This window comes from Pipistrellus hanaki, assembly GCF_964339955.1.
Source record: "Pipistrellus hanaki genome assembly, chromosome: 2".
Taxonomy (NCBI): domain Eukaryota; kingdom Metazoa; phylum Chordata; class Mammalia; order Chiroptera; family Vespertilionidae; genus Pipistrellus; species Pipistrellus hanaki.
Genome location: NC_140504.1, coordinates 46,564,852 through 46,589,367, shown reverse-complemented (window position 1 = coordinate 46,589,367; position 24,516 = coordinate 46,564,852). Strand labels below are relative to the sequence as shown.

The window sequence follows — 24,516 nt, the reverse complement described above, 5'->3', positions numbered from 1 at the left end:
TGCTTTAAAACTCTTGGTAAAATTCTTTCTAGTTGCACAGTACTTACATCCCTGGAAAATTCAATAGAATATTAAAAATATGCAAAATTACTTTGTGCTTTCATATAAAGCAGAGCTATGGGAAGTATAAACAATTTTATGTTTGTTTATCATAATATAGTTGTAATATATATATATATATATATATATATATATATATATTATGATATACTATGCTATGTGGTATAATATAAGCAGGATAAGCCTATACTGACTTAGAAAAGTATAACTAATCCTTTAGTATCATGAATGTCCTGTAAAATATCCAAAGGGCACCTGGGATGCAGGGTAATTATTCATTGTGCATTGGTCATTCCAGAAAATGTTGCCTAGATGTCTTAAAAGTTTGCAAAATGTCCTCTAGAGGCAGTAGTGCCCAGGCTGAGAAACACAACTGTGTCCCAACCCTGTTGTTTTGTGAATGGGCAGAGAGGCCCAGAGGCAGAAGCGACTCATCTAAAATCATAGAGTATTAGACTCCTGGGCATATTGGGCCACTTTCCTCAGGGCCAGCTTTATGGAACCCTTAGCTAAAGTGTCCCTTGGGCTAAGGGTCACTTTGGCTATTGCAACTCTAAATATTTGTTGTAATTTAATTAACTCAGGTCACTCAAATCATTGGTCAGAGAGCTGAAGTGAACTTTGAGATCAGATCTCACATTTTAAAGAAGAGGAAAGTTGAGCCCAGGATGTGGCAGAATTGGGAATGGGATTTTGTTTCCTGGGAGCCTGTCGACAGATATATATCAAGATTCTGGATACTATGCTGTTGTTTCTGGTTATTATAATGGAACCAGAGGCCCGGTGCATAATATTTGTGCACTGGCTGGAGGTGGGTTCTCAGCCCGGCCTGCACCATCACACACTCTGACACCCCTTGGGGGATTTCTGCCTGCTGCCACTGCACTCACCAGCCATGAGCCTGGCTTCTGGCTAAGCAGCAGTCCCCCTCTGAGAGCATACTGACCACCAGGGGGCAGCTCCTGCATTGAGCATCTGCCCCCTGGTGGTCAGTGTGCATCATAGCAACCCATCCATCATAGGATTTTATTATGTGCATTATCTACAAGTTTCAAACTCATGGCTTCAGTGATTGTACATGCAACAAAGACTGATGGTGGAGACACATGAACAATAGGGAATGGTGAGGGCTGAGGCACACAGCAGAGTACATGCCCCGGCCAAGAGCATTGAAATGCCAACTTTTCAAAATTTGATAAGTTCCAAACACAAGTTCACTAATTCAATCTGATCTTGGGTCATCAATTTGCCCCTCCTTTGTTAAAGCCACATCAGCACTACATCTTTTCCTAGCTAGGTTAATTTACCCAACCTTTGCTAATCCGTGATTGAATAGAACATTCTTTCAATGGTGTTTATGTGTGTATTCGCTCAGAGTGTTTCCAACACAGGTATCATAATTTCTTTGAGGGTTCTTAGCCTGCTGTGTTGCATATTTCATCCTTTAAAAATCTCATGGATTTTAAGAACATGAAGTATAGTCACAAGAATGACAATGCTCCTTTTGTATTACACTCTTTATTCTTTATTATTTTTAGAGGCTTTGGGAGGAAGTATCAATACAATCTATGTAGGAAGCAGAAAAAGATACCATGCTATTCCAAAATGCAGACCTTGAGACCCCTTAAGGGACTGCTTTTCCTCTTTATTTCTTGTCTGAGACTGAATACTCATGAAAAGAAGAAACAAGTAATGTTAGAGCTTTAAGAGACTTTGGAAATAAATTCATTTTGCTAACTTTTTATTTTTATTTTTTTTTTTTACAAAAGAAGAAATAGATTACCAGACTAAGAAAGTGATTTACTCTTGGTCACACAGCAAAGTAGGAACAGAGCTGGAATTATTTATAACTCTGGACTCCTGATTACTATACATTGAACCCTACAAAGGCTATGTACCAGAGGAACCAGAATATGAGTGCCAAGGTAGACTGCAAGACTATGTCAGATACTGGACCCTCTGGCCATTTTCTTGGCCTGATCTAATGCTTTGTGGTTTGACCATGTCATATCATCTCTGGACATATCTAAAACCTGAGGCATGGGTATGAGGGCCACTAGAAGGATCGGAGGACCTAAATCAATTAAGTTATCCTCTAATGACCAGCTCAAATATCACCTCCTCCAGGATGACTTTATCCATCCTTCTATCTAGAAATAATTACACCTTCCTCTCTGACTCCAAAGGATTTTTATCTGTGCATGGTACCTTTCAAGGCCCAAAGTGGTCAAGTCTGATCTTGTCCTCCTGACTGAACATGGAATCTCTGGAGTCAGGAGCTACTATAGTCTCTGCATATTCTTCCTCCTTTTCTTAGTCCAATTTTTGCACTTTCTTATGTGTTCAGTAAATGACCATTGACTTGAAAGACTGGTTTTGATTCTTGTGAAAACCCTCTGGCAGTAGAATTTCTGAAAGAGGAAATTAATTTTTATAGGTTGCCTGGCAAAAATGGTAACCCCAGACACCAGAACCTTCCAACAAGGCAAACATTGGCTGAGCACCTCCTCTGTGTTGGTTTATTATTAAACTTGTTTGTTTGTGGTTTAAAAAAAAAATCTTTTATTGACTTTTTACAGAGAGGAAGGAAAGGGATAGAGAGTTAGAAACATCGATGAGAGAGAAACATTGATCAGCTGCCTCCTGCACACTCCACTGCTGGGGATGTGCCTGCAACCAAGGTACACGCTCTTGATCGGAATCAAATCTGGGACTTTTCAGTTCACAGGCCAAGGCTCTATTGACTGAGCCAAACTGATTTCGGCTTAAACTTGTTAAGCCAGGTGGTTTTACCCTCAAGAAAGAAATTGGAATAGAGATAGATCATATAGAAAAGAGTGATAATATATGGACAAATAAATATGAGAAAATCTGAGCTAGAAATAATATACTTAAGAAACAAGTATTTTTTTTTTTTTTAATCTGCAAGCCTTTGTGGGAAGTTGATGTGCATTGGTCCTCAAAATATATAAATTATTTCAATGACAGACCAGGAGGAACAATAACCTTTTTCATGAAATATGAGAGTGTCTCTGGCAGTCTAGAGCAAATGTTTAAAGATGGTTGAATACAGAGCATACCCATGGTGAGTGGCCCAATTTGGCTGGAGATTAGGGTGGATAAAGAATTTAATGATAGATGAACCTGAAAAACAAAACAAAACAAAACAAAACAAAACAAAAAAAACACCTTAGAATCAGATTGTGAAGAGAGTTAAATGTCAGGTTCAGAATAGGAAATATCCTTCCAAGCCTAATTTGAGATAAGTAGTTTCAATTGTGTCCACTCCCTGCCACTCTGGAGATGTTAGCAGTGTTCCCTGAGCATCATGCCCCTGGCCAATGTGAGGCACACATAGCTACCATGTTTCCCCGAAAATAAGACATCCTCCGAAAATAAGACCAAGCGCATGGAAAAATAAGACATCCCCTGAAAATAAGACCTAGCGCAACTTTGGGGAAAAAAAATTAATATAAGACACTGTCTTATTTTCGGGGAAACAGGGTAGCAAGGCCAAGTGGCTTTACTGGGTATTCCTTTCATCTGTATTTTAGCTAGATATAGGCAATGCTGATGTCTTGCTCTTGTGTCTACTAGAGGTGTCTGAGTCTTAGGTAATTTAATCTTGGAAGAATCTTTCAGCCCCCAACCACAAATGTATGCCCCTGCACTTGGTCCTGTGGAATATCTTAGCAATGTCCTTGCAGTGAATGAGAGCCTTAGAGACCCCACTTGCTACAGAAACATTCATATTTTATGTAGAAGAGCAATGCTACCAGCTGACAGATAGAGGGGGGAGGGGGGACTTCAAAGAGAAACTATGTTTTTGAGATTATGGTCTCATACCCCTGGGACTAAAATGATATTGATAGTAATGCTGGTTTCTAGAAAAACTGGCATTTTCTAGAAACTGATGCCTCACTTCTTTTTTATGATGCTTTGTACCAGAGGTAGAACTCCTCTTGGTGATTGCCAGCAGTGAAGTAATGAAAATTAACACAGCAGATGGAGGAGACCTTTGTGGTCATTTAGGTCACTCTCTACAAAGGTTAAAGCCATTTTTTTTGCTTAATAAGTCCTCTCTTTTCCTCTTGTTTTAGTCAAAGGAAACATTTCAGTATCCTTGTGTCCCCTTCCTGTCTAGATGGTTCCTGGCACATATTCAGTGCCTTGGGAATGGTGCTTGAATGACTGAGTCAGTACCACTCTGACAAAAAGATATTTGTCTTTGTTTTTCTAACTGAAGGAAGATGTGTTATTTCTGTTCAATCGTTGATATATATATATATATATATATATATATATATATATATATATATATATATATATTTTTTTTTTTTTTTCCAGGGACAAGGTAGAAGCAGACCTGATATTTCTGGGATTGCTGATCTTGGAGAATCGACTGAAGGAAGAGACAAAACCTGTCCTGGAAGAGCTCATCTCAGCCCGGATAAGGACAGTAATGATCACAGGTATATAAAAAGTAGAAAGCAGTAAGAATTTGATTAGAGATTCACTCACTTAGCAAATATGGTTGACTGCCTACTATGGAGCAGACACCACTATAGGTGCGGGAGATGGGCGACAAAAAGGCAACGTTATTGTTCTCATTGAGCTTCCATTCAGGTGAGATGTGATAGAAAGTCAGTCAATAAATGGGCAATCAAATAATCAAATAAATGGCTCGCAATGAGTGTTACGAGGTTTATAAAACAAAAAAAAAAGATGATTAGGCAAAGTGTCTGACTGGATATTTGGATGATGTGTCTTATCTGGGAGGAGACATTTTTGATATCACTTGAATGAGAAGATATAAGCTATACAAAGCTGATGATTTTATTGTCAAATATTAGGAGAAAGAGAATGCTTAGTCATCATGGTCTGTAAACTGCACTCAAAACCCACCAGTAATGAGACCTACAGTTCTGCAAATTTAAAAACAATGTTGTCATCTCTACTTCTACTCCTAAGCCCCAAATCACACAAATAAGGGAGAAGTGAGAAAAGATCATGCAAGAGAAATGTGTAAAATTTCCTAATGAATGCTTCTGAATAAAGAGATGATTTCTTAATGCATTCATATTTTTAAGTGTGTCTTCCATTTCCCTACTCTAATAGACAATTCATCTCTATTAATTGTGTTACCAAGAGAGAATATTTTTTCACCCCACATCTCCTGAACCCAATTCTACTGTTGGGAACTCTAGAATATTTTTACTTTCCTTTCTGTACTTTCCCATCTCCCTATCCCCATCTCCACAATTCAAGAGACATTTGGGTAATTTTTACTCTCTCCTTTTTCAGTCCCTCTACCCAACTTTTCGGTGTTGTTGAGTTAATTTATTACTTATTAAAATATCCCCCACATTATGATGCCTCTGTTTAAAAAATATTTAGCACTATATTACACATTCCCATAATCTATCCTTAATCACTTAGACTTACGGAGGAACAAGGGTTGATCACCCTCCCTTTACTTCTTCCCTCATATTAAATTTCTGTTCTGTTTCTTTCCCTGCTTGGTTATAATATTTTTCTCAAGAATTGTCCTTGGAAGAATGATATGCTCTCCGGTTTCTTACATAGCCTGGAATATCTCTTTGCTCTGACAGTTGAATGATTATAGAATTTTTGGGTTACATTTCTTTTTTTCTTAATAATCTAAAAGTGTCTTTCCTTTGTCCTTTGCTTTTTAGCGTTGCATATTACAAGTTCAATGCCAGTCCACTGTGGGTGGCTCATTCCTTTCTGCATATGATACTTTTCCTTTAACTTTGAAGTTTAGAAATGTCATCAGAATATGCTTATAAGTTTCTTTTTTCATTAATTTGGTCTGGAACACAGTGAGCAATTTAAATCTGTCTTCTTCCTCACAGGAAATTTTTTTCTATTGTTCAAAAATTTCTTCTATTGTTCATTTAATTATTGCCTTTATTCTTTGCCTTTCCTATTTCCTTTTTAGAGTTTCTATTATTCATATAGCAAGCCCCCCTGCATCCTCTCAGTTTCTTATCTTTTTTCTTTTGGCTGATATATTTTTATAATTATCCTTTGTGCTTTAAGATTTTTATTTATTTATTTATTTATTTTTGCATACAGTTTATTTGAACCACAAAGTCAGGTCTCAAAAATGACTATTATCTTCTCCAAATCATGAGCTGAATTAAGTTCTTAAATCATGTTTTGTGAGTGGTTTTAAACTTTTTAAATTTAATTTTTATTTTTTAGTGCAGTTTTAATCTGTCTCCTGCAGCTATTCTACTTTACCCATCATGTATTCTGGCTGTTTCTTCTTATTTTTTCTTATCTAGCTACTGGGGTTTCATAAATAGGTTGTTACATATCTTTGTCAGATGACTAAGACTCAGCCTCAATTGCATATTCCAAACAGTAGAATTCCAGTGGTTGGCAGATGCAAAAGGGGCCTGCATTGCAAAGCAGACCAGCTGCTGATGTCCTGCTGAGGCAGGTAGAGGTAACCTCTTAGCTCTCAACCTGAGGATATAGGATCTCCTTCCCATCAGCTAGCCTTTTGAGGATCCTCATAAAGTTTTGGTAGAAACCTGTGTTAAGGATAGCTACCCAGATCTTACATTATTTATTGTTCAGTAGTTCTAGAAATTACAATATCCATACCTACCCTTTCAAGAATCCTTACAACCAGAAGTGTTCTTTACCTTCTCTCCTTTGTAGTTGTGAATGACAGGCAGTGTTAAATATTTTTACTTTCAACAGTCAAGAATTAAAGAACATAAATGAAGAAAAATAGACTTATATTTACTCCAAATTTTATTATTTTTGTTGCTATGTTTTCATTTCTCATATTCTTAGTATCATTTCCTTTTCATCTAGAGAATTTCTTTTAGCCAAGATGGTGTGGCTCTGTGATTGAGTGTCAACCCCCGAACCTGGAGGTCATGATTTGATTCCCAGACAGGACTTAATACCCAGTGGGGGCATACATGAAGCAGCGATCAATGATTCTCTCTAATCATTGATGTTTCTATCTCTCCCTCTCCATTCCTCTCTCTGACATCAATAAAAACATTTAAAAAATAAAAGAATTTCTTTTAGCATTTCGTTTTGAGCTTGTTCTTTTGCAAAAATTATCTTAGTTTTCCTTTATTTAATGTCTTTATTTTTATTTTATTCCTAAATTATATTTTCATTAGCTAAAGGAATCTGAGTTTGTAGTTTTTTTTCTTTCTGTATGTTAAAGATGTCATTCTACTGTCATCATGCCTCCATAGTTTTTAATCAGAAATCTGTGATAATTTTTATTAGAATCATATTCTTTTATATATATGGTATTGGTTTTCTTTTCCTAGCTGCTTCTAAGACATTTTATTTATCTTTGGTTTTCAGCAGTTTGATTATATGTCTCGATGTGGTTCTCACTGTGTTGTTCACTGAGCTTCTTGAATCTGTAAATTAAAATTTTTAAACACATTAGGAAGTTTTCTGCTATTATTTTTTTCAAAAATTATTTTCCTATTTCAGTTTCTTTTTCCTCTTTATGGAGGACTTTAATGATAAAAATGTAAGTCTTCTTAATATTTTTTAAGTCTCTTTTATTTTAAGATTTTTCTCTCTGTTCTTCAAATTGTATAATTTATATGGTTTGATATTCAAATTCATTGACTCTTTTCCTAATTGTCATTCTTTTGTTGAGTGCATCCAGTGAATGTTTAAAATTTCAGTTATCATATTGTTTAGTTCTAAAGTAGCTACTTGTTTCTTTTTTATAGAATTTAGAGGTCCGGTGCATGGATTCGTGCACCAGTAGGGTCCCTCAGGCTGGCCTGCCCCTTCTTGCAATCTGGGACTCCTTGGAGGATGTCAGATAGCTGGTTTTGGCCTGATCTCCGCAGGTCCAATCCAGACAGGAGGGAGCATGATTCTATGTGTTGAGCATCTGTCCCCTGGTGGTCAGTGTGCATCATTGCATCCAGTCGTCTGTTCTCTTAGGCTTTTATATACATACATATAGATTCCTGCAATATGACTTCCTGTTATGGTAGCAGCCCCACCTGCTTTCCTCCCTTTTCCCCGCCCCACTTGCTTCTCCACAGCTTTGCTCCCTTTTGTAGGCTTGGCTTCTTTCTACGCTGTCTTGATATGCAAATTAGCCACCATCTTGGTTGGGTTAATTTGCATAACCACCCTTATTGGCTGGTGGACGTAGCTTGTGTAGTGGAGTGATGGTTAATTTGCATATTACTCTATTATTAGGTTAGATATATAGATACTTCTTTCCGTTGAGGACTTCTATCTTGTCATTTATTTTAAGAGGATTAGTGTAGAGGAGGCTTACAATAGCTCCTTTAAAGCCAGTGTAATAATTACAACATCTGGGTTATTTTGGGACAGGCAGTTGTTGATTACTTTTTCTTGAGAATTGGCCAGACTTTCCAGTTTTTTTTTTGTTGTTGTTTTTTTATATTGAGTATCCTAAATATTCCAAATATATACTGCCTTTGTTATTCTTTTTTTGGGTTTGTTCTGCATGTGCACAGCTCTGAGTTGGGATGGGGACTTACATAGTTCACATACTGAATTCGTCTCCTTATCTAGGACTTTCTTTTCCAGGATTTTCCTCATAACTCTCCAGCCCCAGGCATCCCTTTTCTTAGTTCTTCTGGCCATAAAGGCTAGTTTCTCAGAGTTTTTGCTACCTGCACAGCTCTAGGGTTAAATATGTGAAAGGAAAAAGAAAAAAGCTGAGAATCTTAGCACCTGGTAGATTGTTTCCCCAAATTTGACTCTCTTTCATATTCCTTATGTTTACTGTCAAGGTCCTTGGGTAGTTGCTTTTTTAATTTTTTTCTCAAAGTTTTCCATTGTCAGTGAGATAAATAGTGGGATTACTCTCCATCTTTTCTCGGAGTGGGACCATAAGATACTATATAAAACCAGTATACTCTTTCTAAATGTTTACCAAGCTGTTAAAAAATGACAGAAATACAATAGATTAGAATTTTGCCCTTTTGTGGTTTTTTTTGCCCCATTCTATTACAAAAATATATAAATTAATCACATGAAAAGCAGTAAGAACCAGAAAAGGAACCATGAAATAAAGGAACGTCAGGCTGAGGGAGACCTTAGAGGTTATTTCTCTTCACCCCTATAATCAAGTCTTGACTCCTTATCCTAGATTTCCAGGCCCTCTAAGAATTTGTCCTTTCTCTTCAACCTCATGTTAGGATGTTCTTCCTTTCCTCTAGGTGACAATCTCCAGACTGCAATAACAGTAGCCAGAAATTCTGGAATGGTTTCCGAAGGCCAGAAAGTCATTCTCATTGAAGCAAGTGAAAGTACTGGGTCCTCATCAGCATCCATATCTTGGAAATTAGTAGAAGAGAAGAAACCCATTGCATATGGGAATCAGGTATACCTGAAAACATATTATCTAACTTGCTTCACAATGTGGGCAACTGAGCAGCTTTGACTGGCAGTGGTATACGGGTGACTTAGGGTCAACATACTTCTCCAAATGTCTCACACAGGCAGTGTGAAGTGATCAATTACATCAGTTTCCCATATCTTTCCAACTGAGCTTTAAGGTGCAGTGCTTTCCTGGGTGCTGGAGATAATCTGCTCTTTTAAACTTAAAAAGTTTTTGTCTCTGTATGAGAAAGAATGTAGTAAGGAGGCTCGGAATTCAACTTCCCATTTTTGCCTTGCTTGCCAGCCACCCTGCTGAGTTCAAAGGGTATTTAATCCCTAGGAGAGTCACCACTGTGTGAAATGGAAAATCAGACCGTATCTTCAGGGTAGGGAAGAAAGTTGTATTCATTTATCTCCAATCTTGTCAGTATCCTATCTCTATTGTGTCCTTGTGGAACAATATTAATTCTTTAAGAAAAAAAAAATTGTAAGTTCTCACTTCAGGGAGAGATTTGTGAAGCTGCAGTGCTTTTGTATTTTACACACTTGAAATGTGTGAAATGTGCTCTTCTTTGGGACCCACCGAGATCAAATCAGGATGAGAATGGGACATGAGTAAGTGTTATTCTCCTATTTACTACAGAGGCTGTGATGTGCAAAGATTGATCCAGCAAAGAGAAAGTGCGTCTCTGAGGAATCAGGACCGGAATTAGACATTTACAGAGAGACCCCGGACTGCCATAGTTGTCTTCTCTCAGATATGCTGTGGTTCCTATCCACTCTATCAAGTCTAAAATAACTGTGTCTTGCTTTGCAGGACAATTACATTAACATCAGGGAAGAAGTCTTTGATAATAGCAGAGAAGAAAGTTACCATTTTGCCCTAAGTGGAAAATCTTTTCAGGTTATAAGTCAACATTTCAGCAGCCTACTGCCAAAGGTAAGCTCTCAGAGGGTACTAATTTCCTGGTAAAGATGCTGACAATTTACAGAGCATGATCCTCAGTAATTTCAAACAAATAACTAACATATACCTACTAAATGTCTCATGAAAGAGGCAGGTAGTTTTGCAGAGGTTACTGTTGTCTCATATCCTACTAGATTTAAAATAAAGAAACTTGCCTGGCTAGTGTGGCTCAGTTGCTCGAGCATTGTCCAATGCACCAAGAGGTCTCCAGTCAATTTTATCAGGGCACAGGCCTGGGCACAAGCCCCAGTAGGGGGCATGCAGGAGGTAGCCAATTTATATTTCTATTTCATCATTGATGGGTGCCATGAGGTGACAAAGATTGAAAATCAATAATTTATAGGCTTAAACCATTGACTTATTAAATCATCAGGATTGCTTTTGGGTAGCTGTCATTATATTGCCATGGGTAGGAGTCTCACAGTATAGTGGAAATTCTGCAATTATATAAGAAGACAGGCTTGAATAGAGGAATTTCAGTAGATTTTTCATAGAGGACCTCTACACAGAAAAAAGTCAAACTTAACAACTTTTCTGATGAAGAATAAACCCATAATGGGGGCAGATGATTTATTTTTATTCAATTGTCACCTTCTTAGACACTGTTTAAGAAAAAATGAATCAAGACTTTGAGGATTTGTAAACACTAAACTGAGTTTACTGTCAGGGAGAGCAAGGGGCAGGCAGATCTAACACAGAAAAATTTAGATTCTATAGAATGGAGCTCAGGTGGAGGGGCTGGTAGAGGTTCTTATACTACCAAACCATCAATGTCCCATAGTCCAAATTAGGCTTGAGATATCAGCTGAATTTTACAATTGATCAAGCCCAGATGGTATGGTAAGTCAAAGACCATGGATAGTTACTTTACTATTCTATCAGTATGCTATTTCTCTGCTAATTCTGGCCAAATTTCTAAGAGACAGATGCCTCATTTTGTTTTCCTGAGATCCTTGCAGTTTCTCATGTTCTATTGGCTTAAGTTTCCATAAGATCAGGATTTTTCAGGACCACATTCTCTATGGCAGCTGAGCTAAAATAGTATAGGTCATCATGTTCACCAAATATTTTTATGAAGTAGTCATTTTTATTAATTTTGGTTTTCCTGATCACTTATCTGATGGCCTATGTCCCAATGCCTGTTGTAAAATCAAAGAAAGACTTCTTGGAAAACAATTCTTTTTTTCTTTACCCTGTCAGTTTTATGAGTGTTATTAATTATTTCATGTATGACCAGCTGACATAAAAACTATTTCTCTTTTTGGGTTCCTTGCAGATACTGATTAATGGGACCATCTTTGCAAGAATGTCTCCTGGGCAGAAATCTAGTCTGGTGGAAGAATTTCAGAAACTTGAGTAGGTTCTTTTTCTATTCAGTATGAAGTGCAAGGGGCATGGCAGTCAGGGGAAGAGTAAGAGGCACAGGAAGTCACTCTGTTTGGCTAGGACAATGGTTCTTAACCTGGCTGCACATGTTAGTCACCATGTGAGCTTTGAAAAAATAGCAGTTCTAATTCATTTGCTCACATGGTGCTTGGACATCAGTGTTTTTTAAAACTCCTCACATAAGTCAATTTTGCATCATCCAGACTTGAGGAGCACTGACTAGAACATAAGAGTCATGAAAAGGTAAGGTGAGAAACAAGCCTAGAAAGGCAATGTGAGCTCAGCTCCGAAAGGGACAGGGAAATTTAGACTTCATTTTCACAAATTATTATCATAGTTATGGTATAGGAAGATTTACATGACAAGAGATTCACATAATCTTCAAAATATTAAAGCCTTCTATGCCAAAGCATCCTCTTCATCCTAAGTCAGAAAAATAATTTATCTTCTAACACAAAAGGTCTCCATTGATAGAATGGGCAGTCCAAATAAAATGCCCATCATTTGGGACAATCTATCTATCATCTATCTATCTATCTATCTATCTATCTATCTATCTATCTATCTATCTATGTTTTGGTAAATAAAACCCATAGAGTCCTGAAGGTTTCTTCTATTCTGGTGCTAGACTACATAGATACGACTCCTACCCCTACTCACTGCAGCTCCACCCTGCTACTCACTTGATTAAGTCACTAGGCAAGCATTTCCATTCAGAAAGCTCTGTCTTCTCAACATGGTTGAAAACCTAGACAGTAAGCTAGTTGCCTTTATAGAGCAATGTGTGAAAAGAAGCACAGCAAATTCTTTAAATGCGATCAGCGTGCTCTTTTCTTAAAAAGCAGACTATCCACAATTGTTGCCAACAATTTAACAGAGCCGTATTCACTCAGCCTCAAAACGCCACCCTGAAGAAGGGGTGTATTTTCTTCAACTCCTGGGCCTGGCATTGCATTTTTTGTTGAATGACTGTTAACATGGCAGATTTTTTTTCCTTGTGAACCATTAACAGCACCAACAAGTAAATTTTATTTATTATTTCAGAATTTATAAGGCACTCTCCCATATTGCACCTCACTGAATACTCATAACACTGTGCAGGGGAGAAAAATGCTAGTCTAAACAGAAAAATGATCCGGTCAACGATGGAGATCTTGCGGCTTCAATCCCTGCACCCTCTCCACCGTGCCATGCTGTCTTACATAGAATTCTGAGCATCCTGTTCTGCAGTTGACAAAGCTACTTCCTAAACAGTAAAGTGCATCACTCCTGAAAGTGCTTGGAGTCAGGAATGATGTCCTGGATTTCTTATCCATTGTAGGAACTGCTGAGTCAGATTTTACTTTTTAGTCAAACCAGACTATTAGGAAACTTCATTAAAATAATAAGTTTAAACACTAAGCAATGAAGCTCATTTTATCTTTTTAATTAGAGAAATTATTGTTTAAGATTGCTTTGATATATTCAGCAATTGACATGGTTCGCCTTTAGTTACTTTGTAGGTATGTGCGGCGATGGAGCCAATGACTGTGGGGTAAGTAGTTGCCAGTGTGTGGGAGCACAATCTAAGACTGGATTGTACTTGCCCAGAGCCCTGCAGAGATAGTATCTTGTGGGATATACACTCTCTCCACTCCTCTTGTTGAAGAAACTGATGCTGAGCATTTGGGAGAGTTTTAACCAAAGCTACTTAATAACTCACGGGTCATTATAGACTAAATGGGGTAGAATTTGGTCCTGAAGTCCCCACTTATTTTACTGGGTGCCCCAGTACCATCTCTTTCTGATGTGGCAGGCAGAACAAAGTCTGGTGTCATCTCCTAGCTAGTATTTGGGCCCACAAGCCACCTGTGGACAGCTTCCCTGGCCCCTTTCTCAGGAGAACTGTATGTGAGTGTGCACGGACCCTAAGCTAACTCTCTGCTTTCAGGCTTTGAAAATGGCTCACGTGGGCATCTCTTTATCAGAGCAGGAGGCATCTGTGGCCTCACCTTTCACGTCCAAAACTCCAAACATTGAGTGTGTACCTCAACTTATCAAGTAAGTAAGCACTATTCACCAGCATTGTTTTCATCTCTCCTGACTTCTCAGTACAGATTCCACTGTTCTTTTTATTTTATTTTATCATTTATTGATTTAATTTTTTTTTCAATTACAGTTGACTTTCAATATTATTTTGTATTAGTTTCAGGTGTGCAGCATAGTGGTTAGACAATAACTTTATGAAGTGTTTCCTCTGATGTTTCCGGTTCCCAACTGGCACCATATTACCAACTATATTCCCTATGCTTCACATCCCCATGACTATTCTATAACTACCAATCCATACTTCTCAGTCCCTTTACCTTTTTCACCCAGTCCCTACCCCGCTCCCACCCCTTCTTGGCAACCATCAGTCTATTCTTTGTATCTGTGAGTCTGTTTCAGTTTTGTTTGTTCACTTATATTGTTCTTTAGATTCCAGATACCAGTGAAATTATATGGTATCTGTCTTATCAGATTCCATTGTTCTGCAAGCCAAACACCAGATAAACTTTGCATCTTTATGGGGTGGGGAGGTGATTTGCAGGAAAATGTGGTCAAACATTCTACTTCCCAGTGGACTTCCCCGGATCTAAAATAATCCTGGGAGAGCAGTGGCATTTCTAATAAAAATCACTGAATAGGTTATTTTTAGAAAGTTGGAATCTGGAACTTGTTACTGCTTTGACAGTTTTGATCATATTATTATGATTATTATTATTTAAATGTATATCCTTAGGTGCTTGATAATGAGGAATTGAGAGAAACTTTCTCTCCCCATTTTCCTTCCTTCCTCTTGCCTCTTTATGCTGCCTTGGGATATCCTGTCCATCTTTAGTTATCAAAATATTTATTTTTGCTCCTTCTACTAAAATTTCTGTTGGTGTTTTATCTCCACCACTTCCTTGACTATATACTTCTGGCACATTATTTAAATGATAGAGGTAGTTAGCACTGTGGCTGCTTTGGGTAATTATAACTAGTACTAGAGGCCCAGTGCACAAAAATTCATGCATTCTGGGGAGGGGAATCCCTCAGCCCAGCCTGCACCCTCTCACAATCCGGGACCCCTTGGGTAGGGTTCTTAGGCCTGGTCTGAGATCAGGGCCTATTGGGGCTTTCCTTTTTCCTTCCCCAGGCTGCAGGCAGCTGGCCTTGCCCCACTGCAGCCACTACTTGACATCTGTGCAGCACTGCCTGCTCTCCTCCCCTGCCACTGGTTGCCTCCCTCTGCAGGCTACAGGTGTGGGTTGCAATGGGTTGGCTGGCCTGGGCCTCCCTCTGCTGGGTGATTGCTGGTTGGCAGCAAACCTGCCATAGTGTCACTGGCCAGTGGCATGGGCCTCCCTCTTTCTTTCTTTTTTTTAAAATTTTAAGTAAGAGTAATGCTTACTGAGTGATACAGAACTGAGTCGTATGAAGGGTTTACCAGGATGGAAATGCACCGCCCCCCCGCCCCTGCTACCCCAACGCCCAGAGACTACAGTACTTAGAAGTTACACACAACAGCCATAACTGCTGAATATCTGTTTGTTACAAACAAACCATAGCATTTATACTGTATCACATCAAGTGATTACAGAAATCCATTTATACATTGCTCGTATAAAATCCTTTTTTTGTAAAAAATATTTTAAAAAAAGAAAGTATCAAAAGACTGGCTGTCCTGGCAGTTAAAAGCCCTGCCAGGACAGCCAGTCTGCAAACATTCAGCTTTAAACATTTATGTGCTTTGGAAGGGCTCCCATGCCTCGTGCCCACAGCAACTTCAACAGGGCAGTGAGGGTGTGCCCGGCTGCCAGTCCTGGGCAGGACTGAGTTGGACCATGAGGGTGGGTACAGCAGGGCCTGGCACTGTGCCCTTCTCCAGCCTTGCATCAGGATAAGGGTCAGGATCAGGGCCAGGGCTGGGGCAGGCAGATTGCAGTTTCACTCTGAGTTCCATACTCATCCTAATTTTGGTTGCAACTCATGGCTTTTCCTGGCTGGTCGGAGGTGCTTTGGGTTGGGACCCGGAGAAGTGCCCACAGCTGCCTGGTTGGGCATCTCTCTGGCCCAGAGCCTCTGTCCTGCCTCCTGCAAGCCTGGACCCAGGCAAAACAGCCCCTCCTCAGTACTACTTTGGTGTCAGTGCTTGGTGTTGGGTTTCTTCCCCTGGCATGGCTGGTCTGAGTTTCACAAAAAAGCCTGGCTGATGCTGACTGTGCTGAGCCTCATTGAAGTTTTTCATGCAGCAAGAAAGAGCTCTCTGGGACCTTCCTCCTTCTCCTCTTCCTCCCCCCAGCCCATGGTCACTTCTCCAGCTGCTCCAGCAGTGGGTTGCCTTCTTAGCCAGGGGTCTTAATGCTGTCGGTCCTGAGCATGCAAGTGGTGGGATGCCAGTTGAGCATCAGAATGAGCTGCTGCCTCTCCTTCAGCTCCTCCATCTAGGTTTTCAGCTCTGCATTCATGAGCTCCAGCCACTCAGATTCCTGCTGCAGAAACTTCATCGTCCGCTCCTTCTTCTTGTTCTGGCATGGGGCTGCCGCCACTTTGTTCTTTCCCCAGCACCTTTTCCTCCCCTCCTTGTCCTTGTCTAGCTCACTGTTCACAGGTTGAGGCCTCTTGCCCAGTTTTACATCCAGGAAGTGCAAAGGGGTGATCATACCCCAATGCTGTGGATGTCAGCATATTCCAGCTCCTCTGCAGTCAGGGCCGAGCTGGGGAGTCTGGTCAGGGGGCGAGCCCTGGCAGAGAGCCCACAGTCACAGAAGAGTCTGGGATCTGCCCAGGCATCATAGCAGGAGGAGTGGCAGTCCAACCCTGCAGAAGCCGCAGGGATCGGCTGCCACCCTGGGGCCTGGGCCAGGCTGCAGGTGCCACGCCCCCACAGGAGCCACCTTGGCTCCAGCCCTGCCCTGGAGCGTCCACACAGCCAGTGCCTCCCTCCTCAGCCGCCCAGCTTCCCTCCCACAAGCTGTAGCCTGGGTCTCCCTCTTTGAGGCATCAGTCCCCGGGGTCTGCCTGCCTGCCTCATTACCCCTAACCACTCGCCTGCCTACCTGATCACCCCTAACTGCTTGCTGGGGGACGGGGCCAGCCCGGTTAGGGGCCGTGGTGATTCTGGTTTCTGGTTATTATGTTTGTTATGGTCGCTGGGATTTTATTATATAGGATGTGTTTATAAAGTGCTCACATGCCTGCTTTCTTATTCTGGTAATGTATAAAAAGCCAGAAGATGTAAGAATGGCCACCATTTCTTCTGTAAATAAAGAAATTGAGGCTATGGGAGGGGGCTGGGTTGAGGCAGGCAAAGGGGGAGGGGAAACATGAGGACATGTGTAATAGTGGCAACAATAAAAAAAAAAATTAAAAGTAAAAATTAAAAAAAAAAAAAAAAAGGAAAGAAAGAAATTGAGCTCAGAGAACTACCCAAGCTGACACAGCCATATAAGATCGGAGATGGTATTAGAATGAATTTTGTCTAAATGTGTTTTATCTACACATGCCATACTCCTTTCCGCACATTAAAATGATGCTTTGGCTAGCTCCTTCCAGTTTTTATTTATTTATTTATTCATCTGTTCAGCAAACATTTATAATGTAGACGCTTAGTGCCGGGAACAGTTGGAGGCAGAAGCGAGTAAATCAGCTGTCCCTCCATCTCACGGCATTTTCCTCCAGGGAGGAAGTCAGGCAATAAACACACGCGCAGATAAATCAGGGCCAGTGTGAAAGGCGGGAAGATGACCGGGGAGGCGGAATTGGCTGTGCCAGGTGAGGTGGTGTGGGAGAAGCATGTCTGAGGAGGTGAAGGATGGGAGAAGCCGCCTTCTAGGCAGCGCGAATTCAGCAGCAAAGCCCCGGCACAGGAAAAAGCTGGGGGTGAGGGTCAGGCTTTGGAATCCCAGGAAACCACTTCAACCAGAAGTAAATTTACACCCTATTTTTTTTTTCCCAAATGAAAGAAATAAAAGTGGCATTTTACAAGTAATGTATTTCATGCTTTAAATATATACCCTTTGCCCAAAGAAAAACAATAGTAAGAAAAATGAACAGACTCATTGTTTGTAGTCTGTTTAAATGTGAAACATGACTGATTTGAATGTGTGTATTATTTCAGTCCAGTTTTAGAAGAGGTTGGGACTCACAAATGAAATTTGAATGGAATGTTTGGCCAAACTCCTGAAGCACCTGCATAAAAATATCCCCCAAACTTCCAATGTCACTTATAGCCCTTGGTTCACAGATGAAGAAACTGTGACTCGGAGAAGGGAAATGACCTTCCAAGTCACATTAGTGAGTAGGTATGAGATCTGGGACCAGTCCATGTCCCCAGACTCTCAGCTAAAATAATGTCTGGAGAAAGGATGAGTAGCTCTAACTTTGGCTCCCTGGTTGGCTCGAGGCCCGTGGACCTTGCAGAGGAATTGGCCTTTCCTGAAAGTGTAGTCATTTAGCTCTTGGACAGCCGCTCCCACTAGCTCGAGGCTGTCCAGTCTGTCAGGCACACAATGGAGCTCTTCGGACTTTTGATCTTTTCTCATGAGCTCAGCTGCAAAGCACAGAATAACTGACAACATTTCATTCCATCACTTTCATTACTTTCTCATTTCTTTTCTCACACAGGGAAGGACGTGCTGCCCTCGTTACCTCATTTTGCATGTTTAAGTACATGGCTCTGTACAGCATGATTCAGTATGTTGGTGTTCTGCTGCTCTACTGGGTATGACTTGGGACCTGGCCTCTTGTTAGTGAGAACTGGGACAAGGGGCTGTGCACTCTCAACATGCAACGCCTCTTAGAGTGCAAACAGGAGACTGGAACACTAACAACCCCTCTAAAAACAATCATTCACGTTTCAAAAATAAATCAGAAATAGATACATGCACACAGGAGAAGTTGTTGGTGTGATTTCTCTGAGAGAGAATTATCTAGTACTAGTTGAGGATCAGAATGGAACAAATCACTTTCTCTGTTGCTGTTGCTCTAGCCTGCTTAGACCAGGTCTCTATTTTTCCAGTCCAATGTGACTATCCTCTTGCATACCACTCATTAAAAAGATGATTCTCTGATTAGGGGCTGGATTGTTTCAAAACTGGCTCTCTCTGGAAAAATTAGCCCTGCTTATTTATTTTTTAAAAAAATATATCTTATTGATATTTTACAGAGAGGGAGAGAGATAGAGAGTTAGAAACATCGATGAAAGAGAAACATCAATCAGCTGCCTCCTGCATACCTTCTACTGGGGAAGTGCCCACAGCCCAGGTACATGCCCTTGACCAGAATCAAACCTGGGACCTTTCAGTCTGCAGGCCGACACTCTATCCACTGAGCCAAACTGGTTAGGGCAAGCCCTGCTTATTAATGTTGCCAATTTCAGTGCTATAAATATTCCCACATGGCTGGAGTCAAGTGATGCAGCTGACCGTGGAGTTGGAGAGAAATGTACAATAGCATACTTTATGTAGTTCTTGCACCATATAGATACAAGAATTATAAATAATCTCAAGGACATAGATAACAATAAAGTATAAGAAAATGATTGGGAAGTGGTGAGTTTTGAGTATTTATTGCCTCTGTTTTCATAATTTATTTAATAGTAAATTTGTATTATTTAAGATATTATATAGGCTGTGTTTAACAACCAGATCACAAAGTTTCTGAAAACCTAGCAATAGACTCTTATGAGCTAGTACATGCCAGTATATTAAGGTTCTCTGCACATAGGGATTTAAAAATTGACATATTATAACACACACACACACACACACACACACACACACACACACACACAAACCATAGGTCTTTTATGACTTAACCAAACATAAAAGGAGACTATCCATGACTACTGCTTGTGGATTCAACATGTGGGGGCTTCTCATAGTAGCTAACACAGCCAAAGGGAACTTTATTTGTGCTAGAGATAGCTAGATTTATCTCTATGTCTTGCCCTCTCGCTCCCGGTTTGAAAGATTTAGCTCTGTTATCTTCAGATTACCTATGAATTTTCCCACTCACTAATGAATGAACTGGAGGAGCTATTTGTAGAAATTTGTTCCTATGTTGAAATCACAATAACTTGCTCAAAACTAGAGTTAAACATAGGTCATCATTATCGCCTTTCCACCAAGGGGTAAGTTACTTAAAATATGTAAGGCCTAAATGTTTTTTTCCCCTCAAGAACATCAAGGTAGCCGAAACCGGTTTGGCTCAATGGATAGAGTGTCGGCTTGGGGACTGAAAGGTCCGGGGTTCGATTCCGGTCAAGGGCATGTACCTTGGTTGCGGGCATATCCCCAGTAGGGGGTGTGCAAGAGGCAGCTGATCGATGACTCCCTCATCGATGTTTCTAACTCTGTATCTCTCTCCCTTCCTCTCTGTACAAAATCAATAAAATATATTAAAAAAAAAAAAAAAGAACATCAAGGTGGCTTTATCAACACCCAAGAAAGCAAATAGTTGGTTCAGTTATTGTCATTTTTCCTCAGTAACATTTAGGTAAGATCACCACACATTTGTCACTTGTTACTATTGGGAATGCACTCTTTCAGTGTCAGATGAAGCCTCACCTTTTTCGCTAACAAGTAGAGAAGAGAGCAGAGATGAATCTGGGAGAGTGAGCTATTCCCCTCAGCAAGGGGAGATAGTGATGCACAAAGGACCCATCCCAGAATGCACATGACAGGGGCCTCCTGGTTAGAAAGGGTTTCACAGCCTTGCCTTTGGCATTCCCACCAATATAAACAGGCCTCTGACCACACCATCTTCAGGGTAATTTACTTGACAATCCTAAATTGCCATGAGAAAGTGAAGGAAATTGATGTCAAACTTCATCCAGAAGGTCACAACTCTTTTTGAGCTTTTTTCCTTTTTATTTTTAGGAGACGAACAGCCTATCAAATTACCAGTTTCTGTTCCAGGATTTGGCCATTACAACTCTTATTGGTGTAACAAGTAAGACGTTTTTAAAACTTTCTTCCCAAAGGTGCTCCCCAGAAGGCCCACCAGGAGGGGAGGGCAGCAGCTGAGGCAGATGTGATGTTTGACTTATTCCTAGAGGTGTATAATGAGAGGGAAAGAGGAAGCAATCCTCATTTTTGAGCGCTGAAAGTACTAGTAAAGGAAAAGCTGGCTAGTCATTTTGCTGTTTTTCACAAAAGATGGAGCCTCCATAAAAGGTCACTAAATATATAAAATAAATAAATAAATAAATAAATAAATAAATAAATAAATAAATCCCACCTGGAAAATAAGGAATGTCAACTTTGGTGTGCTTTTAGGTATAGTTATAGGTGAAATGTGCTTAACATTACCATCACTATATAAATACAGTTCCATACCTTCTTTCTTTAAAAGTTCTTCCTTGCCCAGAAGGCGTGGCTCAGTGTTTGAGCATGGCCCCAAGAAGCAGGAGGTCATGGTTCAATTCCTCAGGGCACATGCCCGGGTTTTGGGCTCAGTTCCAGTAGGGAGCTTGTAGGAGGCAGCGATCAATGATTCTCTCTCATCATTGATGTTTCTATCTCTCTACTTCTCTCTTCCTCTCTCTGAAATCAATAATAAATATTTAAAAAATAAATAAAAGCTCATTCTTGACCAGAATCCACCACTACCTGCTGTCCCTCTTATTGTCAAACTTCCCAATTAGTTGTATAGGCCAACTTTCTCCACTTGCCATCTCTAATTCTGTCATTTTAATCAGCCAGATTCTAGCACTTAAGGGCATTAATTTGGATGCTTGGTCTATCCTGGTGTTAGGTTGGCAAATGTTTAATAACTGGCTTTCCAAAAAAAAAAAAAAAAAGAGTTTACATATATGCACATAAATTTATCATAAACTTTACTGAAAAGAAAAATGTGTGGTGAACAATTTTCAAATAATAGTCAAATATGCACTGTCTTTATTGTAAATTCCATTCTGTCAATAAATTCTCACAAAATGCTTTCACTGAGTTTTACCAAATTCTTGTATCTATAGTCAACCTATGCTATTGATGACTAAATTGGTTTTTCCATAAAACTTTCTCGACATTTTTCTTTCCCTGAATGACAAAACAACAAAAACTTACGTTGAAACTTTAACCATCCATCAGCGATGTAAACAACTTATTTCTGAATTAGATAATGGTTTTTTGAATGCTGGAAGAATATTACTTTGATTAAAAAAAAAAAGAAAAAAAATGTACGTAAAATATGACAGTTTTCAGTGTAATCTCCATTATTAACTTCAAGGACATAGATAATTCTAAAATGTAAAATAAAAGTTACCAGTTTTGAGAGTTTACTATCTTTGTTTTCATATATTTATTTAATTGTAAGCTTACATCCTTTATTTTTTATAATGGCTGCATTTAAGAATTGGCTTGCAAATTTAGCAGAAATTGGCCAGTGCGAGCCAGTGCGAGCCAGCTCCAGCCACTTCTGTCTGTGAGGACGCTCTCTACTGACACATGAAAAATAACAAGTCTCCAATTGCCTCTTTACATCCTCAGGGTCTTGCTTTCACATTATTTCTTTTCATAGCTTCTCATCACAATCTTAAAAACCATCATGCCAACTTATTTTAAAAACTTGTTCAAAGACTGTTTTTGGAGAACGTGCTCAAGAGGAGCAACTGCCATCCATGCTTCAGCAGCCACCTTACTGACGCTGCTCTTGTCAAGTCCACCAGGGACTTCTGTTGACAGCAATGGCCACCTCTCTTTCCTGATTGTGCTTGAATCTCTCGACAGCACACTCCTCCAGCAGAAGGTTTCTTCTCTTGGGTCTGTGATACCACACCCTCCTGGACTCTCACTTTGGTGAAGACAGTTTTCCCATCTCTTTTGTTAACCTCTGCTTCATTACCTGTCTTCTAACTTTGAAAATGTTACAATTCTTCATTCCAATGTTATTGGGCTCTTTTGTCTTTTCAATTAATACTGTCTGCCTAAGTGAATTCAACCAGTTCTATGACTATGCATGCTGATGTATCCCAAATTTACGTCCTTGGCCTTGATGTCTGTCCTGAGCTCTGGAAATGTGGCTACTCAGCACCTAATGTTGGATATTTAACAGAATGTAGGCCTAACATGCCCAAATAGAACTCTTTATTCTATCAGATATTATAGCTGACAAAACCATTAAATATTTACTATTTAGTCTGTACTACTTACTGTAATAGGTATGGGAAAAAAGCAGTAAAATGGAGTTAGTATGTCAAGAGAGCAATGCAAAATGGAATGGGGAGGCTTCTAGGAAGCGGAGCTAACTCACCTCCCTCCATGTGAAAAGTGAACTTTTGAATTGAGCTAAACTACAAACGGCTACATCCTGAATTGGCTCTGCACCACTGAACTCTCTATTAAGGCATAACAATTAATCATGTATAGCATAGCGTAAGTCTGCCTGCCAGCACCCATCACAACTCTTTCAAAACAGCTTGTATAGTCCTTTGGAAACCCCGTATTTTTTCTGTCTTTTCCTTGGCACACAATCAGGTTTCTACCCAAATCTGTGTGCCATAAATTTCATTTTTTCTAAGGCTTCAAATAAAGATTTTGTTTGCTTTGCCATTCTTGGTCAACATTAATTGATATTGGCACTTGGAATATATCAGTGAAAAAACACACATACAAATAAAATTCCTTAAAATAGCATCATTAATCTACCTAGTTATTCAAAACCTGGAATAATTTTTAATTTCTTTCTTTCTTTTTATCCTTCACATATAATACATATGAAATTCCTATTGGCTCTACCTCCAAAAAATATTCTGTATCCCTTCTCTCCATCTCTATTGTAGCCACTGTCACAAATCATTACCACTTCTGTAGATCACTGCAAAAACTATACAGCTGTCTTGCTTATACTCTTACTGCCCTCCCCTCACTTCCATTTACCTTTCAAACAGTGATAAAAGGGCTAGTTTTTTTTTTAATATAAATATTGTTGTCTTATTCTTGCTTAAAATTCTCAAGTGGTTCTCATTTCCACTAAGTCCAAAGTCTTACAGAATTTATTTTTGCTTACTTCTCTGACTTCATGTCTAACCACATTGCTACTTGTGTCCTGTTCCATGCACACAAGTCTTTCTGTCTCTTGAGCATTGCCAAGTTGTGATCATCTAAGCACCTTTGATTTTGATATTTCCTTTGCCCAAACTACTTTCTCTTTAGAGTCTCATGTGACTGACTTTCTTTTATTACTCAGATTTTAGCTCAAATGTCACCACATCATAAAGGTCACTTTAAACAATGACCAAGCCAGTTATTCTGTAGCACACAATTCTGCTTTATTTTTTTTCACAGTACTTGTCACAATCTGAAAGTATGATATTTATCTGTTTTGTTTTTCCTGCCTCCCCTCACCCAGAATGTGCACTTCATGAGAGTAGCACCTTGTCTATCTCGATCATGGCTGTCTTCCCAGTACCTCTAACAGAGCCTGACTTAGCAGAGGAGTTCATTAAATACTTGCTGAATCTATTGAAAGAACACCCTTGGCCAAAACCGGTTTGGCTCAGCAGATAGAGTGTCGGCCTGCGGACTGAAAGGTCCCCAGTTCGATTCCGGTCAAGGGCATGTACCTTGGTTGCGGGTGCATCCCCAGTGGGAGGTGTGCAAGAGGTAGCTGGTCGATGATTCTCTTTCATTGATGTTTCTAACTCTCTATCCCTCTTCCTCTCTGTAAAAAAATCAATAAAATATATTTTTAAAAAAAAGAAAAGAAAA

General features: G+C 39.6%; 1 protein-coding gene and 1 pseudogene across 2 annotated transcripts in view; one reads left to right on the top strand and one right to left on the bottom strand.

Moving 5' to 3' along the window:
- The window catches only part of ATP13A4 (ATPase 13A4), a 120,762-nt gene that overhangs the window by 80,506 nt on the left and 15,740 nt on the right, over positions 1-24,516 (top strand). Inside the window, exons 18-25 of the mRNA XM_084872833.1 lie at positions 4,408-4,532; positions 9,285-9,448; positions 10,265-10,387; positions 11,691-11,770; positions 13,292-13,334; positions 13,731-13,840; positions 18,431-18,527; positions 20,686-20,758. Of these exons, the coding sequence (XP_084728959.1) occupies positions 4,408-4,532; positions 9,285-9,448; positions 10,265-10,387; positions 11,691-11,770; positions 13,292-13,334; positions 13,731-13,840; positions 18,431-18,527; positions 20,686-20,758 (815 nt within the window). The remainder of the gene's footprint in view (positions 1-4,407; positions 4,533-9,284; positions 9,449-10,264; positions 10,388-11,690; positions 11,771-13,291; positions 13,335-13,730; positions 13,841-18,430; positions 18,528-20,685; positions 20,759-24,516) is intronic.
- On the bottom strand, positions 16,114-16,600 carry LOC311617883 (jun dimerization protein 2-like; annotated as a pseudogene). The gene has a single exon. The product of its transcript is annotated as a jun dimerization protein 2-like (transcript).